General features: G+C 36.0%; 2 protein-coding genes across 9 annotated transcripts in view; one reads left to right on the plus strand and one right to left on the minus strand.

The window, feature by feature from the left end:
• Nucleotides 1-4,033, minus strand: part of ARSK (arylsulfatase family member K) — a 51,222-nt gene extending 47,189 nt beyond the window's left edge. Inside the window, exon 1 of one of the 3 annotated variants that reach the window (XM_036925791.2) lies at nucleotides 3,765-4,033. In XM_036925791.2, the coding sequence (XP_036781686.1) occupies nucleotides 3,765-3,899 (135 nt within the window). In that variant the 5' untranslated portion in view covers nucleotides 3,900-4,033. The remainder of the gene's footprint in view (nucleotides 1-3,764) is intronic. The other 2 variants (XM_057493272.1, XM_036925792.2) reach the window with 2 other exon arrangements.
• A 107-nt stretch (nucleotides 4,034-4,140) lies between these two features.
• The window catches only part of SKIC3 (SKI3 subunit of superkiller complex), an 84,368-nt gene continuing 63,019 nt past the window's right edge, over nucleotides 4,141-25,489 (plus strand). For 2 of the 6 annotated variants that reach the window (XM_036925730.2, XM_057493290.1), the window contains exons 1-10: nucleotides 4,141-4,220; nucleotides 10,973-11,063; nucleotides 14,256-14,399; nucleotides 15,474-15,565; nucleotides 15,979-16,054; nucleotides 16,583-16,723; nucleotides 18,786-18,884; nucleotides 18,988-19,096; nucleotides 24,224-24,364; nucleotides 25,106-25,207. In XM_036925730.2, the coding sequence (XP_036781625.2) occupies nucleotides 10,974-11,063; nucleotides 14,256-14,399; nucleotides 15,474-15,565; nucleotides 15,979-16,054; nucleotides 16,583-16,723; nucleotides 18,786-18,884; nucleotides 18,988-19,096; nucleotides 24,224-24,364; nucleotides 25,106-25,207 (994 nt within the window). In that variant the 5' untranslated portion in view covers nucleotides 4,141-4,220; nucleotide 10,973. Of the gene's footprint in view, nucleotides 4,221-4,371; nucleotides 4,396-4,736; nucleotides 4,836-8,868; nucleotides 8,936-10,970; nucleotides 11,064-14,255; nucleotides 14,400-15,473; nucleotides 15,566-15,978; nucleotides 16,055-16,582; nucleotides 16,724-18,785; nucleotides 18,885-18,987; nucleotides 19,097-24,223; nucleotides 24,365-25,105; nucleotides 25,208-25,489 lie in introns of those variants that run through there. The other 4 variants (XM_036925731.2, XM_057493282.1, XM_036925732.2 and 1 more) reach the window with 4 other exon arrangements.

Consider the following 25,489-nt stretch of genomic DNA (forward strand, 5'->3'; position numbering starts at 1 on the left):
TGTCTTAACTTTTGCATTATGTTATTATTGTTGATTCATGAATCTAAACATTTTCCCCCTCAGGATGGATGAGCCTGTTGGTAGATCTGATTTTGTGATTGCTTCTTCTAGAACCATGAGTTGGTACTAAGTTCCTCATCATTCCGGGCCAGGGAAAACCAGAGAAGTTTAGATTTCAAGGCATTATTATAATGAAAGAATGTACCAGTAACTCTAACTGTCTGCTCTGTTATCAGAACAACAGTGTTGATAGAATTCTTCTCAGATCTGTCTATCAGACTGAATGACTCTCACCAGACTCTGGTACACATTCCTTTCCCAGCCTCCCCCTCCTTAAATCTCACCAAGACCAACCATTGCAAGTATGGGGTGGCGGGAGGGTGCTAATATCCTTTAAGACCCAGGTAGAGGTCTTTCTCTTTTCAAAAAATGGGTTTTTTATGATATAATCCACACACTACACAACTTACCCATTTAATGTGTACAATTCAATGGTTTTTAGTCTATTCAGAGTTGTGCAACCACCACCATGATTGATTTTAGAACATTCTCATCATCCCAGAAAGAAACCCTATACTCCTTAGTCATCAACCTCTAATCCTTGTGTTGCCTCAAACCTAAGCAACTGGTAAGCTTTCTGCCTCTAGAGATTTACTTTCTCAGTACTTTCTTATAAATGGAATCATACAGTATGTGGTGCTTTGTGACTGGCTTCTTTCACTTAGTACAATGATTTTTAGGTTCATCCACATTTCAGCATGTATTAGTACTGCATTTCTTTTTCATTGCTGAATGAAATGTTGCCCCATTTTATTTATCCAGTATCAGGAACTTGTCTGGTCTTCTTGGCTTGTCTCACCTGGTACTGAACTTTCTCCCTACTAGTGAACTAGGGCAAAGGTGTTTGGGACCCTAATATTCTCAGCCTCCTGCACCTGCTGCAGGGCCTCTATCCTATAATTGGGGGCTATGTGGAAGAAGAGAGTCCTCAGCTTCTCAGCTGCTCTCACCAGGGGTTCAGCCTCTTCAACTTGGAATTCAAAGGGGATGAGAAATGCTGGCATCCTATCCCTTTTGCTGAGATACAATAATACTTAATTGGGAGTTGAGAGGAAAGGAAGCCCTATCTTATTCACCACACCTGCCCAGAATAAAGCCTCTGTCCAGTTGAGCCATAGCTCACTGCCACAGACTCTTGCTGTTCTTACTGAATTTTAGCAGATGTTCTTGAATGACTGTTTCTTCATTTGTTATATGTTCTTAAGACAATCTCTAGACATTTAAAATGTTTTAAATATTCTTTAATAGTTGTTAAAAATAGTTTTTATTTGTAACTTAAAGTTTTCACTAATTTTGCTTGTTTTGATGGGGAGTAGGTCTGTGCGGCTCCTTACATTGCCATCCTGAAAGTAAAAACCAATGTGCTTATTTTCTTACCAGAATTAGTATTGACCCACCTGCCCTATCTTGCTAGTAGAGTTTTAGAGATGACAAGCTGTACTGTCAGGAATCTCACTCTGTACCAAACTGGTATAACCATAGAGTGAAGAATTATTTCAAGTTAGTTTAAAGAACAGTGTTTTGACTGTACAGATGAACCTACCTAAACACAGAACCTATGAAGACATTATAGCTGCACTCAGGACTACCATTATTTGTAATAATATTATCTCATTTTTAAATACATATATATTTGGTTAAAGAAACTAAACAATTGTATTAATAGATTTAGGAACAAAATGTTTGGTATATAATAGATACAAGTACAAAAATTAAAGAATTAATAACCTCATAATCTTAAATTTGAATAGAAACTATCAGTATGATGTCCTGATTTATTTTTCCCTTTCTAATATATGTACTTTCTAGCTCTGCTAGAAAGGTCTAAAAGCAAAGAAAATCCGAACACCCAGATCATGGTCTCTGAACACAAAGTGGGACAGGAAGTACTCAAGATGGACATGGAACTCTATTAAAGCATGCTGCTGAAGACTACTGGGAATAGGTCAAAACCAAAAGGGGCTTCTACAGGCCAAAGATGGGACAGTTTGAACAATAATAAATATAATGAATGTAAAGGATTTAAACACAAACATACAATTCTATGTATTGAAGCCCAAAGATGGGACAGTTTGAACAATAATAAATATAATGAATGTAAAGGATTTAAACACAAACATAAAATTCTATGTATTCCCAGTACAATAGGGAAAAAAACCTAAATATTTCAATCATCTTTGGTAGTTTCTAGGATGTTGTGATGCCCCACCCAGATTCCCTTTAAGAAAGAAAGATGGCCTCTGCTGAAGGGAGCTGCCTTGCCCAAGATTCTGGGAGTAGCCCACAACTAATGGCCATCCGACAAGATGGTATAAAGGCCTCATCCCCTCATCCCAACTGGAGACAGTTCTGAAGTATCAAGCTACCTTTGAGAACTACCCGTAAGGGCATCTGAGGTCTCCACTGAGTCAGCAACAAAAACTTAACGTCTCTCTGCACAATCCTGCTTCGTTCCTTTCCCTTGATGGTAAGAGCACTCCCTAAGAAACCTTTCATGTTAATTGCGAATATTGCCTGTTCTTTAACTTTAGATAATCATACAGATTATCTAAAATAATGTTCTCGACAAATCCAGTGGGCATATCCAGATTATGAAACTTTAATCATCATGGGTTAATCTGTCAGAAAGGCAACAACAAGTGATTAAAAACACTCTGGTACCAGACATACTTAACACCAAGCATCTATGTGACCACAATAAGACCCTGTGATAATAAAGAAGTATTATAATTATTAACTAAACATTTGTCTACGCAGTTTTAAAATCATGCATAATACTAAAAGTGTCAGGGTGGTTTGGCAGTACAGATGACCCTTAAACAGAGTATATGTAGATTTTTTTTCAATAAATACAGTACAATACTCTAAATGCATTTTCTCTTCCTTAAGATTTTCTTAGTAAGACTTTTTCTCTAGCTTTATTGTAAGGATACACTATATAATACTTATACAAAGTATGTGTTAATCAACTGTTGTGTTATCGGTAAGCCTTCTGGTTAACAGTAGGCTATTAGTTTAGTTTTGGGGGAGTCAAAAGTTATATATGGATTTCTGACTGGGGAGAGGGGTTAGCATCCCTCACCCCCAACAGTTTAAGGGTCAACTATAGTATTCTTCTGCTTGATGGCTTAGGGCAGTTTCAAAAATTGTTTGGCATTAAGTTTGGGATTAAGCAATACACATGCATGCACAATTTCTCTGGAATATGGGGAGATAATCAAATTATATCAACTAACGCATTTAAACTAGTGCTGATTTATCAGCTGCCTGGGTAATAAAAACAACATAAGTTTTCTTCACTTCTCATCTAAACATTAACTCGTGCAAATCTGAGGTGAACTGGGGAATGACCGCTTGAAATCTAACATGCTTTTATGGAGATGCAGAATGTTATTTTTCCCCGTGACTGAATCAAACAGGGGTGTAGACTGAAAGTTTATTAGTAGTGGTAAAACAATTTAGTTGGTCGAGACCAGCATTAGAAAAAAAGATTGGCAAAGATGCTATCAGAGTGCACTTTATTTACAAGCGTATTGTTTTATATGTATGCATATGCGTGTTCTCAAAATAAAATACATTTCTTACTTTGCATCAGGGTAAAATATGTTTGAAAGTCTCAAATTTTGCTCCCAAAAGCCGGCACAACAGAAAAGGCTGTGGCCCTTAGTCACCAGTCTGCAGCGGGGCTTCCCACTCGTACTTACAAAGGAGTCACTCACGACTAGCACCACGTTGGGAGCAACGGGCCAAGCCCGAGCATCTCCTCGCCTCTGCCCATCTGCCCCCGGGGCTGGTGTGGCCAGCGCCGAGGCTGTGACCACGGACAACCAGAGCAGCATTGCCCGGAACGGTTCTGGGACGCAGTCCTGGGCGCATCACCTCCCTCCGGGAACTCCCTCCCGGGAGGAGCAGGGCGGGATCACAGAGACCGCAGGCTGCTTTCCTTCCAGTGCTTCACCCACAGAACTACAGCTCCCAGAAGGCTCAGAGAGCTCACATCGCAAGGAGAAATTCCCAGCCTTTACTCGCGTTAAGACCTTTTAGTCAAATACCGAGCGAACTAAAAATCCAGCCACGTTCGGTCACGTGAGCGATGCCTGGGAAATGCGCATGCGCCCTGACTCCAGGTTTGGCGTTTGAAGGAGGAACATCTGTCTCAGGTGGGTTCGGAACACTGTCGCTTTTGCAGAAGTTGGAGCCGATATGCGGTTGAAATGGTACCTAGAGACAGAAAGGATCGGGGCCGGGGTTTCTCATTTTGCGCTAAGCAAGCGTAACTGAGTTTTTGGCGAGTTCGGGAACGGGGCGATGATGCGGTGGCGGCGCGCCTGTCACGTAAGTTGAATGGGGTGGCTCTTTGTGGGGCCTCTGGATAGACCGCCTCAGTTGCAGTTATGGATACCGTGGGGCCCTTCGAATACCTTTCCCCAAAAAAATTTCCAGCTTGCCTCTTATTGCCCCTCTTTGTCCGTGCAGTGAGGATTTACTGGGCTCCGGTGGGGTAACGAGCGGGGCCTAGTTAAGTTTCAGGTTCTAGGTGGGGAAAAGCTTTGGTCCACCTTGCCTTCAGAGTGCAAAGGAGAGAAACAGAACAGGCTCTCAGAGAAAGAAATGTTGGGTTGTATGACATGATCGGTTAATTGACATAGGTTCAGGATACCATTGTGTTGCTGCAGATAAATCACGTCCATCCTGACTGTTGAACCTCTTTGGAGAAGTATGGACGAAGATTTCTGTCTTACAGCCAAGTTCTGATTTCATTATCATAGTTTCAGGTATATAATTTGCACATCACATTAGTCATTTTAATATTTTGACAGGAAAAGAAGGAGTTGAAGTACTTATTTAACATAAAATCAACTCAATTGTGATATCTGACAGTGCTTTTTAACATAAAATAATTGTAATGAGGAACAGACCTTATTTATTTGATACTCAGTAGCACTTATTACATGGTGTGTATTAGATTAAGCATTTTTTGAGCACCTGTGAGCCTAATATGTTTACATGGAATATTTTCCATAATCCTGACTCTCACCATTTTATAGATAGGAAAACTGAGGTTTGGACAGAGTAAATGAGTTGTCCAAGGTTACACAGGGAGCCAGTTCAAGTCCTTGAGTAGTTTGAGCCTTACTCACTGCAGTACCCTTCCTCTGTTTAATTTTGAAGTTTCATGGTATTCTACTAAGCTTCATCTCTATTAGTGAAGAATTCTTAATCAGGAAGCATGCTAAAGCCCTGTGTTAAGCATACAAATATATAAACAATATCCCTGTGCACAAGGAACTTAGACTCTGGGGAAACAAACATACATGAAATAGAAGTAAATAGCATGGAAGGTAATATAGGTAGGCTCCTTCATGATCAGGATATGTTTCAAAAATGTTTAGAGTTAATTTGAAATTTAGAACACATTTTACCATAGAAATGTTGAGTGACATTTAGATTAATAAAAAATATATTTAACTTTATATGTGGCATAGTACTGCTTTTGTGAACTGTATTTACTCTCTATTGCTTTGTTTTCACAGGGCATGAATTCTGAGTCACAGTCAGGATGACAGGAACACATCTTTTTCTTCTCCTCTCTTCCCCTTGACAGTGACAGTGGGAGCAGGTGCTGCAGTGGGTTAGACCAAGATCAATATTTTAGGGCCCCAGAGACATAGTGCTGGAAGAATCTAAGAGGCTTCTAGTCCTACTTCCCATTTGACATTCAGTTTGTCCTACAGCATTCCTGCCAAGTGGATTGTCCAGTTTGTGCTTTTACATCTCCAGTGATAGGAAGCACACTTCCCTTTGAATAGCTAATTCCACATTTGCATGTCTAATTATTTAAAGTTCTTATTTTGAGCTGAAGTCAGTCTCCCTCTACTTGTAACTATTCATTAGTCTATTTCTCTCCACCTTTACATGCAATCTCTTCCTTTGAACAACCCTTTTACCTTCCCAACCCATTTTTCCCCCCCAGGACTTCCTTCAGCTAGTTATCATTTAATTTAAGGTTTCTTCATTATTTTGATCACTCTTTTTTGAACAGAAAACATTTTTGCCCATTAGTAACTCACCCTATCAGAAAGGGTACTTCCGAGGTGTGTGTGTGTGTGCACATCTTCTGCGTGCATATGTATGTATCTGTGTGTTGCAATGCGGCAGGTACTCTGTTATGTGTATGAGTAAGTCATCAGTTAAAGATTCGTATGTTAGAGATTGCTTGCTTTTGTGAAATAACTGGTTCTCAAGGTCTTCAACTGAAAGTCTTGGTCTAGATTTTGATTCGTCATGGTTCCTTTAATGTCCAAAATACCAGCAGCACTGTTTTCTGCCTTAGGAAAAAGAAGCTCAGTGTGAGGTTACTATGTGGAATAAATTCAGTATTCACCTGCTGTGATTCTGTAAATATTTGTTGAATGTCTGCAGTGTACCAGACATTGTAGGAAATAAGAGTAATAGAGATAGTCATTTGCTCCTAAGGAATTTCAACTCTATTATGGGAAATGGACAAGCACACACACACAAACCCATAAATTTAATAATAGTATAAAATGTTTCAAAAAGTACAGTTAGTTGCCAGACAAAAATGAAAATATTCCAGGTTGTACTTTGGAGAATGCTAATGTGCTTTAAAAATGTTTATTGCTTCATTAAAATAAATATTCTATAGTAACATAAATGTCAGAAATGCTGGGTCAAACTACTTTGTGGTCTTTAGGACTTCTCAGAGTCTTTAAAATGCTAATATATATTGGTACTTTAAAAGAGTGAAATGTATAATATGCAGTATTTACACATTACTAGTATTAATGCCTCCAAGCATGTTAATATTCCTTGGAATACATTTTTGGAAATGTTGGTATAGATTGAGAGTGTTACAAGTGCAGACTAGTGTAGATTCATCTTAGAAGGCTTTATGCTTGACACTTGAATTTGGTCTTGAACTATGTGTAGCATTTGACTGGACAGGATGAATGGGAGAAGCAAAGATGTAGACATGGAAAGCACTGGGGGATGGTGAAAGAAGCTAATATGAGCTAATATTGAAAAAAGAGATCCTTTGTCATTTTAGCAAATTGAGAATCACTGCCTTTTGGTAGTAGAGAAACTAAATGTTTTTGAGTAGGCTTTGGAAGCTGAACGATCAACCATTTATTGAGTACATGTTATTTAATAGGTGTTGGGTATGTAAGAAATTTATGGACCTGAGAGACATGATGCATCTGTGTAGAACAATAAAAAACATGTTATGTTTGAATTGAATAGCTCAACTGATACATTTTTTGGTGGCTCAGAAGAGGGCGTGGTCTCTGTTGCATTTTTTACTCCTCCTCTATTTGTGTAGTGACTAATTTGAGGAGGATACTTGGGCTTGATGATAGCCATCTTTTGAAGAACATGGGCAAGAAGGTTGCTTAGAGTTCAAGGAAAGAGGTTGAAGGGGAGCTTTGGGATTTAAATGTGTAGAGCAAGTTTACAGTAACTACTGTGAGTTAGGAATAGGAAAAAAGTAGTGAAATGATTGAGAGCGTGGCAGTGGGTAAGGAGAACAGAACTAACACATATTGTGTTCATTCACTCCATCCCATCTATATACAGATCAAGTAAGTGGTGTAATCCTCACTTTGCCATTGAGGAAATAGGCTTAGTGTAGTGAAGTAAGGTGCCCACATTCTGACGGGACTTGAACCCAGATGCATCCGATTCCTGTTCACACTAAACAGGTTAAGTCTTGGCTTGGTGGATGGATATGGCAAAATGAAAGAACTGACAAAATCTGGGGTATTTTGTAACAGAGTTGAAGTGATTGAAAAATCATAATTAGGTTGGGTGGGGGGTGGTAGTCAAGTGTAGCTAAATGGGGGCTTAAAGAAGTTAGTGTAATGGGTAGAGTCAGGTTTTTATTTTTACTTTATTTTACCTCCCCTCCCTTCCCACCACATACACACATTAAAAAATTTTTGCTTTTTTACTTTACTAAACATTGTATCACAATACTTTCTTCTTTTACTCATTAGACTCTTTTTTGTAGAACTAATCATTCTATTTAAGTATTTGGCTAGTACAGTATATGTCCAGTAAACTCATCTTGCTTCACCTAAATTTTATTCATTTCCTAGTTCTAAAGTAGCATGTTTTTTGTTTTACCTTATTCAGTTTTTCAGAGCTGCCTCCTTTCTCTCCATGAAGCATTCTAGATTAATTTTGTTTGACAGAATCCATTCCAGAGATGCCACCAAAAGATACATAGAACTTGTAGTCATGCAGAATTTGTGTTAATATTTCAGATGGATTTCTAACATCTAAAACAAGTTTCCTCTGTTTTCATTAGATTACAGACTAATCTAGTTATATGATGCGAGCAACTGTTTTTTTTAGGTATAATCCTTTATATGGTTTAGAACAAGGTTCACATTGGTTTGGCTGCAAATTGAGAGTAAAGAAGTACCCTTAATTGTCCTAGATTCAAAATGGGAGTAGTTGATTTTTTTTTTTTTTTTTGCTTTTCTTTTTTTAAATTGGCACTAGTGTATTTTGAGTTTATAGAGTATTTTTTCAGGATTTTTCTGATTGCTAATGTATCACCAGAGGCTTATGTGAACATAGTTTAGGCCAGTTTAGAAATTTGGAGATTAAGATTTGTGTCTCTTTGGGAAAGAAAAAAGATGAAAAGTTGCACATAATTATTTCTCATGTTTCAAATTATGAACTAGAAAAATTGAACCTGAATGTGATGTGTTAAAAAATTCAGAAGTTTTGGATTGTCACCCTTTTTATGTGTCTAACTCTCTCATATTTTACTTAATTTAGATGGAGAACGGTTAAGCAACAATCTGAAATTCAATCCAAAAAGAAGATAGAGTAATAATAATAATAGGTAAAATACTAAATAATAGGTAATTGAAGTCTGTTTTTGCTTAATGGTTGTTTTTACCAATTCCTTTCCAGAGAAAGTTTTAATAGTATAGGTTATAGGTTATTATGCCAGACTAAACACAAATACCTTTAGACTTTTGTTACTACATATAAAGGTTTCATTTTTCGCTTTTGTATAATTAACTTCCATTGTCATTATTGTTACTATTATTATTGTTGTTATTTTTGCTTTGTGGAGTTTTTGTATCTGCACAACAGAACGTAGCTTAAGGTTCCATAGCTTTAGCTGGGTTATGTGGGACCTATTAATTCATCAACCTATATTTGTAGTTTTGAGGTATAACATTGTCTTTTTGGCATGATTATCACTTTCCTTTTTAAGTGCAGCTGTTACTTTTTATGACTGACACATTGACTGACAACCCTTTTAGGTTTGTGGTAGAAAAACTTTCATTGAGTGAAAATGCATGAATGAGTGATCTTATTTAAAAGAATTAGTTGAGACTGAGGAAAAAAATGGGAGGAATGTTATAAGGAGAAAATGGTTGGGGGTGTGGAAGAATATTGAAGATGCTTGTAAGAGAGCTAGATTTTTCTCTGTTGGAAATGCTGGGGTAGAGGGAAGTATCCCAAACAGGATATAGAGTTACACGGGTAGCAGGTTTTTACTCTGTGAAAGGAGATGTGTTTGATGGTGCCCAGTAGATGGTTATTGCTTAGTAAAGCTTTGCTTAGAAAATGAGCCTCTCTTTTCCACCCTACTCCCCCAAAGAGGAAGAAGTTTTCAGGGATAGAAAGGGGGAGATTATTTTGTCTTAGTTAACCTCCAGAAACAGATATAGATACAGATATACGAGTATATATATACATGGTTATATAAATGTTAGGTGAAGAGAGAGGACCTCAGTGCTAGTGTATTATGCTAAATACCAATCAAACTAAGAAGGCATAGAGGATTCCACTGCAGCAAGAGTATTTGTAATTACATATGGAGCCATAAAGGGATATGGAAGAGTATTGAACATTAGAATGGGTTCCTAAGGGAGGAATGGAGTTAGTCTCTAGTGGGCTTCAAAAATAACCTACTTAAAAGCATTTTAATGACTCCTCATTTGTTGCTATTCATATTTAAGTCCAAACTTGTCTGTCTGACTTTCAAGGTCCTCTGTAATCAGGTGCTCTACTTTACCTACCCAGCCTAATTTTCTTCTCTTCTTCATCAAATCCCTTCTGTTCCATTCAGCCCGGTTTTCTCATTGTTTCCTACACATGCCACATTGATTCCTGCCTCTCTGACTTTACCAATGTGGGTGCCTCTGACTGTAATAATTTTCCTTCTCTCTATCCTTAAATCCTGTTGTGACCATCTGGTGGTTGTTAATGACCTCACAGCACACTTTTCTTCTCTGAATGATCTCCTAGACTCTTTATCACAGTTACTGAAATTTATTTGTGTTAGTGTTTTAACTCTGTGACTTGGGCTTATTCTACTACATCCTACTTAGTGTATAAATGGATTGAGATTGATATGTGTGCTTGAGTCCTGGTCCATAATGTCAGCTGAGTTTTAGCATACTATATGAAGATTGAGCATAATTCAATATAGCTCAATTTCAACAAATATTTATTAATATATGCAGTATGTCTGAACAACAGACAAAAATCCGTGCCCACAACTTATATTCTAGTGTGGTTTGGGGAAAGATAATAAAGTAAAATATATACTGTATAAGATGGTGATGAGTGCTTTGAATGAAATATATATGGTATTAGGGAGAGGGTTATGGGAATATTGGGTGATTGGAGTTGGGAGAGAAAGTGTTGAAATTTTAAATAGTGTGGCCAGGGAAAGTTTCACTGAGGAAGTGACATTTGAGTAAAATCTGAAGAGGTGAGTGAGTAAGTTATATCTCTGTTAGGGTGGAAAGAGTGTTCCAGGTAGAAGGAATCACATGTGTCTCAGGTACTTAAGTTTGTTGGGACTGTTACGGTTAGGCAGATATTATTGTAGGTTCACTCAGGCTTTTTATTTTGACAGAATGTCCAGCAAGGAAGTGAAGACTGCTCTAAAAAGTGCAAGAGATGCAATCAGAAACAAAGAATACAAAGAAGCTTTGAAACACTGTAAGGTAACCAGAGTTTTTCTTCTACAAGTATGTTGCCCATTTACAAGCATTATCTATTTGAAATATGTGAATCATTTACTGTCTAAATATAATGAAAGGGTAAAGCCATTTAGTAGAACCATTAGAGTGGTTCCACCACACTTTTGTTTTTCTCATATTAGTAACTTATCAAAGCCAATTAATCAGAAGTTATGTATCTCTTTAGGTATCTTTTGGTGGGTTGTACTGTGGAACACTTCTGTATCTTAAAGTTTTCATTCTTTAATGTCATGGTGACATTATAATTTTATATGCTTCTTGGGTGGGAACAATCAAGATTGTTAAGCTCCTTTGTATGCTGATGGGAATGTTCCAGTCCAGAGGGAGAAATCAAATGTGCAGGAGAGAGAAAGAGTGATAGGAGGAGTGAAGTCCTTGAGAAGGTGAGAAAGGATGGGATACAGAGCTTGAGAAGAGGGCCTTCGATACTTCTTCCATCTTAACAGGAGCAAAGATAGGTACATATTCTTATGCTCTCAGGTTTGTAGATTTGGGGGTGGGAAGACAAAAATGTTCTCTAATGATTAGTGAACCTTAAGCTGAGAGTGTAGGAGGAATTGCATAAGAGGTTTGAGACAAAAGAAGGTATGAAATAGTTGTTACTTCTAATAGGGAACTAAACTTACCAGCAAGGATTTGAAGGATTACCAGGCCCTAGTGAATGTCCATTTGAAGTTCACGTTATTAAAGTGGAATCATCCAACTAAGCTGTGTAATTTCTCCCTCCATGTCCAGGTTCTCAGGCTTGGATGAGCATTATGGGGTTCACCTAGGGATAGTGAGAAAGATGAGAGGAAGAACAGGCAAAGAAGCTGAAGATGTTGCAAGGGAGTGATGACAGTGATGGGTCATGGAGTCTAACCTGGGAAAGGAGGGAGGAGAATTGAGAAGTCCAGAAATAGTGGGAAAAGGTGGGGTCAACAAATTGGACCTATCAGAAGATAAAGAATTGTTACCATGGGACCATTGCAGTAACTCAACTGGGGGGGTAGGAGGGGGCTGGAAATTCTGGATTTTCAGATTTTGGATGGTTGGGTAGTAACACTGAGGTGATCTAAGAGATCACAGTGTTCATTAGGTCATCAGCATAAATGTTAGACTGATTGAATGAATGAGTCAAAATGAATGTTAGAATGTAGGAATTAGGGTTCAGAGGAGGGATACAATGTCTTCACTGAAGGAAATGGTAGTTCCTAAGAGGTTAGTAGATGGTAGCACCAAGGAGGATATTTTTCATAATATAACTGGATCACTTGAGCTTCAGAAGTACTTGGGTTTCTGTAGGAGGGAGGAGCAGAATAATAGAAGTGTAGGTGACAGTGTGAGGAAAGAGAAGCCCTTCTTTATCTCCTGGTCCTGTGATCTATTGGGTGCAAAAGAACAGATATCAGCTGCAGCATGTAAGATTTGTAGGGGAATAGCCAAGTTTCAGTTGAGGCAGAACTTGGTACAGTTAAAGAAAGAAAATATAGGGGGAATATGGGTCCAGACTGGGAGTTCTAGAGTTGAAGAGTGTAGGAGAGATGGAGAACTAGGTAATACTGAGGGAAATACACAGCAATGTAGGATGAGGGTCTTAAGGAGTAAAGGATGCCTTTGTGAAGTTTAGTTTTCTGGTGGTGCCTGAGCCCAGCAGTGATGAAGGCCAAGACAGAACTAACCCTGATATAGAAGAAAGTGGGCAGTCTTGCAGAGGAGGGGGGAGGGATTGTTTCCATCAGCATGGGGGCTTATCTAATTAACATATATATGAATCTGTTTCTGTTATTACATACATCAACACTATAGCAGTTTCCTTTTTGATTCTTTAAGCAGTTTATAATTTTTACTGGAGAGACCCAACTGGAAAACAATAATTAAGGAACTAGTCAATGGCAGATGATTATGTATGTGTAGTAACCCAGAATGTTGTTTGAGCCTAAGTGAAATTTTTAATACAGAAATGTCTAACCTTCATGTTGATGACCCACGGCATCTTAATTGCTGTGTTTGCTCTGATTATCCCCTTGCCTGGCCTGTGTGCCTTTATAACTTGTTGTAAGCATCCCAGTAAGGAGCCTTCTCTTGTTTGTACAGTTGGGATTGAATTAGGTACTTTTTTCTCTATGGTCTCTCAGAACTTCATATCTACATTGTTATAATTATTTCCTTAGAAGTCTGTTTCCAACAGTGAAAACCTGGGCAGCAGGCAGGTAGTAGGTACTCACTGTTGTTTGACTGTGACATTTGTCATTGTTCAGTTAAGCGCCAGTCACTGTTCTTGGTGCTGGGGACACAAGCATTAACAAGGTCCCAGTGTTTGAGCTTAACTTTGGTAGTTATCTTGTTGCTGGTTTTTGGGGAGACAGCCTTGTTGGCTAGAATGGAACTTGTGCTGTAACTGGGTGACAGATTTCTAGAAGTGTTATTTGGATGCACATAAGCCTAATAGTCTAAGTTCAGGTAATGGAAATGTTTTTTCTAGAATATGTTATTCTTAAGAGCTAATTTCATTTTAGCTGTTAGTTTTGATTTCTTTCACTAGAACATCTTTGCTTTCTGTTTCAAACTTTTACCTTAGCAAGTAGCTGTTACTTCTGAAAGAGTAGCTCCACATGTTATTTGTATTCTAGTTGACAGGTGTTTAAACATTCATCACCATTATTTATTTTTAATATATTTGGTACAGTCACATTGGGGTCATTTTCCTAGCCTATAACTTCAATGGAGAGTCTGTCTAATATGGAGAAATGTTATCATAGTGAAGGAAAATATGGGAGTTGGGTAAGGTGAAATGATATGGAAAATGGTTTTGTGAGTTGACTGGTGGCAGTGTGGAGTGGAGGCAGACAAGATGGTTGGATGGTAAGAAAGTCTTGTTGTTCTTTTTATACCCAGTATTCTCAAGGGGCAGGAAGAGGAATTTGGTGGAGGCATCAAGATTATTTGGGCAGTTTTTAAAAAATATATCTCATTTTTCTGACCCCTTAACTAGCAATCCAGTCCAATTCCTTTTCTCCTTGAAGAAACTGAAGACCAGAGAGGTTAAGTGATATTCTTAAGATCAGCAAGTTAGTTGTAGATTCAGATTTCCTGACCCTGATATAGACTTTTTGTTGTTGTTTCTCCATCAGCTTCCAAAATTTAATAACCTGCTCTTTTAATTTTTTCATTTAGACAGTGTTAAAACAAGAGAAAAACAACTATAATGCCTGGGTTTTTATTGGTGTTGCTGCAGCCGAGCTAGAACAACCTGATCAGGCCCAGGGTGCCTATAAGAAAGCTGCTGAACTAGAGCCAGACCAATTACTAGCTTGGCAGGTATGTAGAAATTTTTTTCTGCTCAATTATAGGAAAGAATTTTTTTCCCATTTTTTCAAAATATAGGTAATAGTTTTAAGATAAGCATTTATACCCCCATTTACCCCACATGAGAAAAAATTTATATTTATTGGTCTCCTTAGCCTAAAAGTTAGTTAAAAAGAAAAGAAAGTAGTCCACAGGATTCTGTTGACCACTATTTAACATCCAATCTAATGGTTTATTTCCAAGTGTAAGGATTGGAATTAAAATGCTATTATGTAAATCTGCAACTTAATTATATGTGCATATGAAAGACTTATCTAGAGTATTCTTTATGGTTACCTGAGGGAAATGTATATTAATATATTTTCTAAAAATAAGTTAATATAAAAAGTTTGCAATTTTGTATCTTTGAATAAAAGTTAAATTCTTTTCTTATTTATTGTTCTTCATGTATTTTTGTTAACTTCTCCAACTTTTTCATATTTAGTAACTTCTGTATCTCAATTACTTCTTAGAAACTAAGATTAATAAGAGGTAGCAGGCTCAGGTTCACATGAATAAGAACATGAGTGGGAGTATCTGGTAAACATAAAGAGATGCTGCCTTTATTATGTATGATTGGTTTAAGATATTTGTTCTTTATTTGAAGCAAAGCATGACAATTTTCACAGAGTACTTGGATTTTTTTATATTTGACCATATAAAAGTAATTTGGTAGTTTGGTAATATCTTAAGTTTTAAGATTGTATAATAACCATTAAAAAATACGTTTGTTGTAAAACACTTCAAATATATTTTTGAAAAGTAAAGAGAATGGTATAATGAACCCTTCTATGCCCATCACCCAGCATCAATAAAAATTCTCTCACAGCCAATATTCTTTCATCTATACTTTATTTTCACCTACTACCTCTCACCCCCAATTATTTCGAGGCAAATCCCAGACATATTATTTCATTTGTAAAATTATGATTACCTTTATTGTAATCTTTATATGTTGTAATTTTTATAGACTGTCTCTTTATTTAACAAAATAAATGCAAGAACATTAGATGTTTTGGGAAGAATAATCTCTACTGCTTCTTTTAGGGGTTAGCAAACCTGTATGAAAAATGTAATCACATAAATGCTAAGGATGACTTACCTGGTGTTTACCAAAAGCTTCTGGATCTTTATGAAAGGTAATCCATGTGTGGGGAAAGTCGACTTTCTTTAAAAGCTTTAATTAGAATAAACTGATTAAAAAATTATATACAAGTAGTCTGAACATTTACTGGGAATTGGAAAGGATTTTTCTTTCAAACTGTTGTACAGAATCTCTTGATTGTGACTGTGAAAGACTCAAAACACTAATAGAAGACTGAGTAATTTTGGAATTTCGGATATTATTTTCAGTCAATATAATGGAAGATTAATTTCTTAACCCATTTTATGAAAGGATCATTTTATACAATTTTACTGTGGTTATGAAAGAGGATATGTTCTAATTTAGAATAGTACCTCAAATTATTATTGGGATATTTTTATTTTAGTGTCTTAAGTCCTTGGTTATTTTCTTTAATCAAATTCAATACTTTTTTTTTTTCATTTTAAGTGTTGACAAACAGAAGTGGTGTGATGTCTGTAAGAAACTTGTGGATCTCTATTATCAAGAAAAGAAACATGTAGAGGTTGGTTAATGATTTGCTGGGTAGTACACTTCTTTTAATAAAACCATTATTTAAGAAAGCTTTCATTTGGCTTAAGGGAACATTAAAAAAAATTAGCATGTAGTATGATATTAAAAGAATTTAGAGAGGTAATACAAATTACAGTACTTTGAAAACTGTAGATTAGACAGCTATCATAACTTCCAAACCTTTTTGAAGCTGGGCAGAGTGAAAGCATCATCCACAGATTTTGGTGATCCGTTTATGGTGTCTCCATAACTAATGCTATAAGTTATGAGGATTGGGGCATATCATCCTTATTTCTGTATCTACTCTGCTATCTCAGTCATAATATCTTTAATGTAAGGGCTGTGTCGACTTGCCCACTCAGCTAATTTTTTATAGAGTTCAGACTAGATGGAGTTCTGTGCTTTTGCTGTTTTAATGTATTAGCAGATAAAACATATTTTTATTTGCAGATTTTATATTTTTTATTGACATTTTTAGTATGTAAGATAAAATAACCATTTTGAATCTTCTTCTTGATAGGTGGCCCGAACATGGCACAAATTGATAAAGACACGGCAGGAAGAAGGTGCAGACAACCAGGAGCTTCATCAGCTATGGAGGAAACTGACTCAGTTGCTGGCTGAGAGTACCGAGGATCAGAATAATGAGACCCAGCAATTGGTATTGACCATTTTATTCCCCACAGTTTATGTCATGAAAATTTATAGTGTAATTGAATTTAGAAAATGGAAACATAATGATATAATACAGAAAAGTACTATAGGTCAGGTTAGATATTTTATGAATGTTCAGTTTTAATTTCATAGAGGCTTTCCTTGATAAAATCAGAGTTATTGGCCTGCAGTCTCATACTCAGTCTGAAAAAAGTGGAATTGGTATTTAGGGTATCAGAATTTACTCCTTTGTATTCATAAGAATCCACAAAAAATTAATTACTTAATCCTTGTAAAAAAGTAATTATTGTGAAATTGGCTTTTGCAAAACTGGTATATTTTTTAAAAAATTGTACTGTATATTTATGAACTAAGAGTACAAAAGTAACTTGGAGGTTTAACAATTCAACTAGAGTATTTTATTTAAAGTATATATATTTAGTGTTGGAAGTACTACCTAGAGATATCCCTTTTTAGTGTGCAGATTTTGAAGTAATTGAAAATAATTTTTAAAAGACTATAAAAAAAAACACTGGTTTTGAATTGAAATAGAAAAATATTTCCATCATTTTATATTTGTAAGTTTAAAAATAAACTTAATTTTGTATTAGAGTAAATAGCCACTCAACGTACACTTCTTAAATTGAATGGAATTTTTAAACATAAGCATTTATAGGCTCTATATAGCATGGGAAATTTATTTCTTTGTGTGTTGGTTCATTTGTTCACTCATTAGTTTGTTTCTTTATTTGGAAAATACTTATTGAGAACCTGCTATCTGTCAGGTAGGGTCCTAAAGTGCTGGGGATAAAAACTTGAGAATAAGATCTGAATTGTTTGTGTGTTGGTTTATCTGCATATAGATTCAGTTGTGGAAAATACTGAGCAGTGACAAAATTAGGTGATTTACCAACTTCTCTTAAGTTTTATCTTCACTTATGACTTTATTATTTTCCATGAGATAGTGTAGTTTACCAGAATATCAAACACATACCAAAATAAGTAAAATGTTTTTTTGAATTATCTACACTACACTCTGTGAAAGAGAACTAATTATAGTTACCATTTTTAGAATTGATTTGTGTTAAGAATAAAATGAAAGGTTTTTTTGGAAGGAATATTCCTTGAATATTCCAAGGAACCACCTTGAATACCAATGGTAACTCTGATTTAAGTGTGTTCAGAAAGAAATATATTTTTTTATCACCTATTTTCCAGGTGGATTTATTTCATTATTATTTTTTAAACCCCTTCTGCTAAATTCTTTTAGTTAGGCTTTCTTTTTTTTGCAAGATCATTAACTTTATCAGAGCAGTAAAATTTTACTTATTTATATAGATTTTATACTATGCTTTACAAAGAAAATTTCATGTTGTGAACTATATTATGAGTTTTCATTATAAAGTCAAAGAAATTCACTAAAAAAATACAGATTTATTTAACCAAATTGCATGGTATCCTTTTAAGTGCTTGCCTTGGATTTTAGTATTGCTCCTCTGACTCAACACATATTGGAAGGCTTCTTTTGGAAATTTCTTCAAAGTCAGTTAATAGTACTATATAAGAGAAGTGATTTCATTATAGTGCAGTCATATTCCTGGTTTTCTTTTACGAGAAGTATAATGTACTGCATAAACTTTTTTTTTATTTGAAAATTTGCTATCATTGAAGGTGTTCCAAAGAACATGCTGATGATTTCAGGAGAATTATTTTAAAAATGGTCTGACCAATATCAACTGTCAATAAGACTGTACCTATCTGGTTGACTACTTTCTAGAGAACGGCAAACACTTATAAGAATGTTTTGTTAAATTAATGTTGCTAATTGTAGTTATTGTAGTTACCTCTTATTAGTTCAGGCAGTCTGCTGGCCACATGGAATTTGAATATATTCCAAAGCTTATATAACATTTTTTTCTCATTGAAATAGTCAGGGCAGACAATAAAATACAAATAAAATTTGCAGTTAGTTAAGGTTGTACTTTGTATAAGTGAGTTTTACACATTCAACTATTTATTGCATTATCATTTCAGTATGCTGTAGATGATAGCTTTTTTGTTTGTTTCAGCTTATAAGTGCTTTTGAGAATGCACTGGGCTTATCAGATAAGATTCCAAGTGAAGATCATCAAGTACTTTATAGACATTTCATTCAGTGTTTATCTAAAGTAAGTTGATTTTTAAAATCTCTTTTGCAACTTTTATATCCTAATTAGGAAAATGTTCACAAGTATATTTTACTCCTGCTTATTTTACTTTTATATTTTCAAGTTTCCTCATGAGACTGCTAGGTTGAAGAAGGCCTGTGAAGGAATGATAAACATCTATCCCACTGTACAATATCCATTAGAAGTGCTTTGTTTGCATTTAATTGAATCAGGTAATTTCTTCTTTATTATATCATGTGTCCTAGAGGTGTATAAATATGTGGGAGTGATATTTAATCAATCAGAAATTGTTTAATACCCACGATGTGTAAGGTATTGTTTCAGTATTTCTTGGCACAAAAGGAGGTAAAATATGAAGTCTTTGAAACATGAAAAGGCTAAAAAATATAGGAAAGTATATTGATACAGAGGAATTGAGTTACTGAGTTCATTGTTGGTTAGTGAAGTCTTTTTGAAGGTGAGAATTGAAGAGGGTGTAAATTTGCCTTAGAAATTAGACAAACAGGTAGAGTGAAAGGTACTCTAGGTGGCATGAGCAGAAATGTGAAGCTAGGTACAATTTTTAGGAACAGTAAAATAGTTTTATTTGCTACAGTGGAAGAATAACTAAGGTATATTTTGGTTAAGTACATTGGACTGGGATTACATAGGGCTATGAATGTCATTCAGAGGATTTTGTGGAAGATCAGCATTCTCAGCATTGATGTAATGTCATGGTGTCACCAGTACATGGTTACAAATGCTGTAATATTATAAAGTAATGAAGTTTGTGAATGATCTGTTTACTGTTAGAATGGTCTAATGAAACACAGCAGATTCAAGTCAGAGACTGTGTCTCAGTGTATACTTTATGCTTTGTGTGCTTTTTTTTGGAGGAAGAGAGAGAAGTGATGACATCTGGTTTGTTGGAAGTTGCTAAACCTGTAGCAGTAGAAGTCTTGTGCCTGAGGCTGGAGTTCAGTCATTTATAGGAGGTTGACCATATTGGTTTTCACCAGCCTGTCCTTTTTGTCAGTGTCTGTGCTGAATAGATTGTTTTTTAAAATAATTTGACTGTCGCTCCTGTCCATGTCTATATATTCAACTGATGTGAACAAAGTTCACAGATGTCAGTCACTGAAATAGAAATATCAGTCCTAGCACCAGCGATTGTTAATTATTGCAAAGCTTTACTAATCCATTAAATTTTTTTCACTTTGTTGCTAAATGAGTATACAGAAAGGAATGCTTTGTATATGAATGACCATCACATGTTTTATAATGGGAAATTGGTTGAAAACTACTGCCAGAGAAAACTGAGGGAAAATTCCTGTTAGAAAAGTGTCATTGCATCTATCCCAACTTTCCCCACTTTAGCTTCCCTTCTTCTTTTCTTCTTGTGTCTGAATTAAAATCCAGAACTGTTGTTACCTTCAGTCTCAGATTTTCTTTTGGCGAAAAGTAATTATATTCCCCTTTTCTTACTTTAATTGAATCAAAGATAGACTTATAGGAGCACTTTTCACAAATATGAGAAAAGAAAACATTAAAAGTGTCATAGTAAGTCATTTTATGAAGAGTAAAGTCTTAAACTGATATGGTCTGCAAGGTAGATTGAATAGCAGATAGGCTAGATTGGGTGACACTAGAATGAGTGAACTGGCAATATGATAGTGGCAATAGAAAGTAACAGATGAATGAAAAAAAATAGAAGAGATTTCTTAGAGGTAAAGGGAGAGAGAAATCAATTTTAACTTGTATCTCTTCTGAAATGTCCTAATTTGGAATGATGGTTTGTAGGAAAGGTTAGTTGTTGAGAGATGTTAATGGGCATTCAGAGGGAAATTCCCCTCAGTGGTTTCAGATGAGAGATCAATACTAAGGCTAGCACAGGATTTGGAAATCATTTACATATAGATGAAAGGAAGTTGAAGTGAACTGGGTGACTTCAGACAATGATTAAAGGGCAAAAAGCTGAGAACTGGACTTTGGACACTGCTGGCTGGCTGAAAGAGAGGGAGAGGAAGAAGGGGTAGAGGGAAATAGAGGACAGAGAACCAGAGATCACAGAGGAAGGTGGGGGAACCTGATGTGAAGCAATAGAGAAGGCAAGGAGAAGAGCATTTCAGAAAGGAGATCTGTCTTAACAGACTGAACATCTAATCTTATGATTAGGAGGCTTTTAGTAGGGCTGTCTTTTTTAATCAGAGTGACTGAATTGAACCTTAAGATTACAGAGACAGGAAAAGAGTAGAAGTGGTTATCAGGTACAAAAAGTAGCTATAAAGGGACTTACTGACTGTATTTAAGGGGGAGGAGGAACAAGCACGCAAAGGGGATAGTAACTTTTAGAGGAGCAGAAGAATTGGCTGTAGGGTTGCGTAGCAGGAGAGATTCAAGAAGAAAGGGCTAGTTAACAATCAGAATGTTGAATTGAGATCAAGGAAGATGAGGCATGCTAAGAAACTTTCAGTACAGTGAGCAGGCTTATGAATGTGTGTGTGTATGTGTTTTCACTGATAACAAGCATAGTTCCAAAGTCACCTAGTTTCTTTAAATTTCACATGAGATCAAATGTGTTCCTAAGATAAGTGGGAAAATTTTCTTTATTGACCTCTGGTTACCTATATCTACAGCTCCTTTTTTTTTTGTTGTTGCTGTTAAAATTGCTGTTGAGAAATTAGTGGCTGTTGTTCACTCTTTTTTTATTATTCCCATTCAGCTTTTAATGGTTTGTACCATTCTTGACCTGCTCACGTGCCAAATGGCACAAAAGTACGGATACTCTGAAATTTCTTTTTGAGGATTAATTGAATGCTCTCTTAATAAGCATACATAGGCCTATAATATGGACTTGTTGAGTAAACATGGTCCTTATTTTCCAAAAAGCCTACAAAATTGTGGGAGACATTTGGATCAACAAGTCTGCAGAGTATTGCACATAAATTTGGTTCTTGACAAAGTTCTCTAAGAAAGAGCTAGCAAAGTGACTATGCTGTTGACTAGAGAGTGTGTTGGTTTATGTGCCAAAAAAAAATCATTCTTGATTTTGCAGACTTGAGAGGTCTATACTTCATCACAGGGTAGTGGGAAGGTGGATATTTACACATACAGTATACCAAGGAAGAGCTCTTTCTCTGCTGAATCAATGGCTTTAAGAATTTGGAATGGAGTAGTTTAGGCTTAGGTACATTGGAAGGTAAAGCATTATTTGGGGGTGAGGGGGTGGAAGTTTAATAGTTAATGCAGGACAGTAGGAAGCTGTGCCAAATAATTTCTTTTTGTCTTTTCTTTGCTCCTCTAAACCAAATGTCCTGTGTATTAAGAACTTCTGAAAATCAGTAAGGTCTTTGAAGGCTGACCTACCCTCCCCCAGACTTCCTTACTTTAGTATCTGCAGAATTTGCTATTTCACAGCAGTTAATCACTGGGTTCTTTCCACTGGGGGCAAATATCTTTCATTATTCTTTATCATACTTTGCATGTAGAGACTTGAAAATTCACTTTCAAAATGACTCAGTTTATAAATCTTCATGTAACAAGTAGTGAATAACTTTCACAGTTGTCATCTGAGGAAATGTTATTTATTTCATGCTGAATGACCTTTTTGATTTATTTTGCTTTATTGCTGAAATGGGGGAGGATAAGAAATTCTTGATTCTTCAAATCCAAACAGAAAAGTGCTTAAGATTTTATGCTCCAGAAATACTAGAAAATATAGGTGAAAAATAAAGAACTGAATACATGCTGGGTTTTTTTTTCTTCCAAGCTAGCTTTATTTAAAAGAAAAATTCTATAGTAGTGATTAGGGACGTCAGAAATGATTTAGTTATTAAAAAAAAACACATAAAAACTTAACCTTTTTTTTTGTGGTGAACTTTAGGAAACAAAATTCTCCTAGATTTTACATAACATCTACCCTGCACCTTTTCAGAACACCTTTTGTTCTTGAGAATTAGCATTCATCAGCCCTAAGTCTAGCTTGCCTCATTCACAAATAAAAAATAATATAGTCAAGCTGTTTGAAAGTTTTTGAATCTCGAATATTTTAAATGTTAAAAAGAGCAGATAAGTTAAACAAATGATTTTCTGTTCAAAAGCAATGAAGTCAGTCCATTTCCTCTTTTTTTCCCTTCCACATTAATTTAGCTGGTATTCTCAGCAAGAGTTAATATGGAGAAAAGGATTGAGGATGGAAGCTGGAATATTCCTGTCTCTTTACACAGAATCAGTAGTGTTTTTTTTACTGTCAGTGGTTTTCCAAAATAATAGAGAGAATTCCTCTAAGTACCCCTTGGTCATATGGAGAGAATATGTCACCCAGGGCTAGATATGAATATAGTCTCCCCAAACCTCTTTTGTTTATATAAGTGTGTTCCCAGATATTAACAAAGGGGGAATATGTAAAGAAAGTTTACCTTATTTTAAGTTTTTCATGTTTGTCTTAGCCTTTAGAAACTGTGCATGTACCTATCCACACTTTGCTTATCTGTGTGTAGTTTTTAGTCACGCTAAATATGGATGATCATTGGAAAGATGCATGATTTACTTTTCTTCTTTTTATCCCTGGTATGTTTTCTATAATAAAGGCAGTTTTATGTAGCCAGAATAGTCTGTCTTGAATTATGTTTCTATGTAGTAAAAGAATTTTGACTCAGGTGGGTAGAAATTGAAGGTAAAATTTTAATGGCCATTTTATTTTCTGTTTTAGAGTAGTGAAGATTTTTATTTTTTGCAGTAGTTCCCAGCCATTACCTCTAAACAGACTAAGCCTTTTAGATTATCAATTCATAATGGTATTTTTAAAGGATTATTTATGATATTTAATAGATGTCTACCATGTGCAAGATACCATGTTAGTCCCTACCCTCCAGCAGTTACTGTTTAGCTACAGAGGCATATATATGTTACAATACTACTAATAAAGGTAGTACATGGTATTGGTAAACGCTATGGACTTGTGGTTCCTAAAGTATGATTTCTGGACCAGTAGCATTAGTGTCACCTGAGAACTTGTTAGAAATGTAAACTTTCAGGCCTAACACCAGCCCTGCTGAATTAGAAAATTTGAGAGTGGGGCTCAGCATTCTATGTTTTAAGTCCTCCAGATGGTTCTGGTGTCTAGTTTAGACAAAAACCACTGAATAGAAAGTGGAAAACACCCCACTCGTCTGCTTGAGAGGATATAGGGTGTATGGAGCTAGGCATTTGTATTCTTGGAATTCATATTTATGGAAGCATTAGTGAGAACATGTTGACAGAAGGAAATTCATGTCTAGAAGCATAATAGTATCGTGGCACTTGTTTGGCACTTGGAAATTTTGTATATATGTGCTAATAATGTTTTCTTATAATTCCAGGAAGTCTTACTGATGAAGGACAGCAGTATTGTTGCAGACTAGTGGACATGGATTCAAAAAGTGGTCCAGGCCTCATTGGTTTAGGCATTAAAGCATTACAAGACAAAAAGTATGAAGATGCTGTTAGGAATTTAACAGAAGGTACGTGTACAATGTGTAACATGAACCAGAGTGTTACAGCTGTTACTCAGTCAGTAGCCCTATATTTAAGATTGAAGTAAAAAAAATGTCTCTGCATGTGCTGGAGTCAGTTGAGGCTGAATTCCATCTGTCACTCATTAATCTCAAGACCTTGGGCAAGTAGTTGACTCTGTGTCTCAGTATTATCATTTGTAAAATAAGGGTAATAATATTTTATATTATTTTTTATCTATGACAAATACAAGTCTCAGGGTGGGAGGAACACTGCAAGCCGAGAGAGGAAACAGCCTAAGGTGAGAGGAAAGCTGGTATTCAGGGAACTGCTGGTAGCTGAAACATGAGAGCAGGAAGGGGTAAGAATTGAGGCCAGAGAAGGGCCTTGAAAACCTCGTTAAGGAGCTGCATGCTATCCTAAGGGCAGCTGGGAACCAGTGGAAGGTTTTAAGCAGGAGAATTTCATGATTCCATTCGTATTTTTAGAGATACTCTGGCTACAGTGTAAAGAATGAATTGGAGTTGATGGCAACTACTTGTAGTGATCTGGGATAAAGGGGGAAGCCTGAACTGAGGTAGTGGTGATAGAGAGATGGATTGGGGTGTGGAATCCTGTGACTTTGTGACTAATTATATGTAAGAGACAAGGAAGTGGGCTAGGGTCTAATTTGGGGATTAGATGGAGGCTCCATTCATTTCAGTAGTCATGGAAACCTTGGATTTTGGGATTGTTTTTAATCCATTTAGGGTTAAAGGAAAGCCCCCTCTGCACAACTGGATGGTATCGTCTGGCAGAAGCCCAAGTCAAAATGCATAGACCTAAGGAAGCTGTTCTTTCATGCAATCAAGGTATTCTCTAGATCTTTCAGGATGGCAGTCCTGTTTCTTTTCATCTTACAGGAGAAAAGATAGTGGTGTTAAAAAACCCATTTGCTATATTTATGTTTTAAGTTACTAAATGTAAATTTTATTGAGAGAGTTAAAAAAATGCCAAGTCTGCATGCATGTCTACTAGTGTATTTATTTTTAAACTGAGAATTCTAAAGTTTTGAATTTTGACATAGTTAACTTAGGCTTTTGTGGACGTGCTGTCCACATAACAAGGAAGTTTCTGGTATGTCCATGGCCTTC

The sequence above is a fragment of the Manis pentadactyla genome, chromosome 2 (assembly GCF_030020395.1).
Source record: "Manis pentadactyla isolate mManPen7 chromosome 2, mManPen7.hap1, whole genome shotgun sequence".
Taxonomy (NCBI): Eukaryota; Metazoa; Chordata; class Mammalia; order Pholidota; family Manidae; genus Manis; species Manis pentadactyla.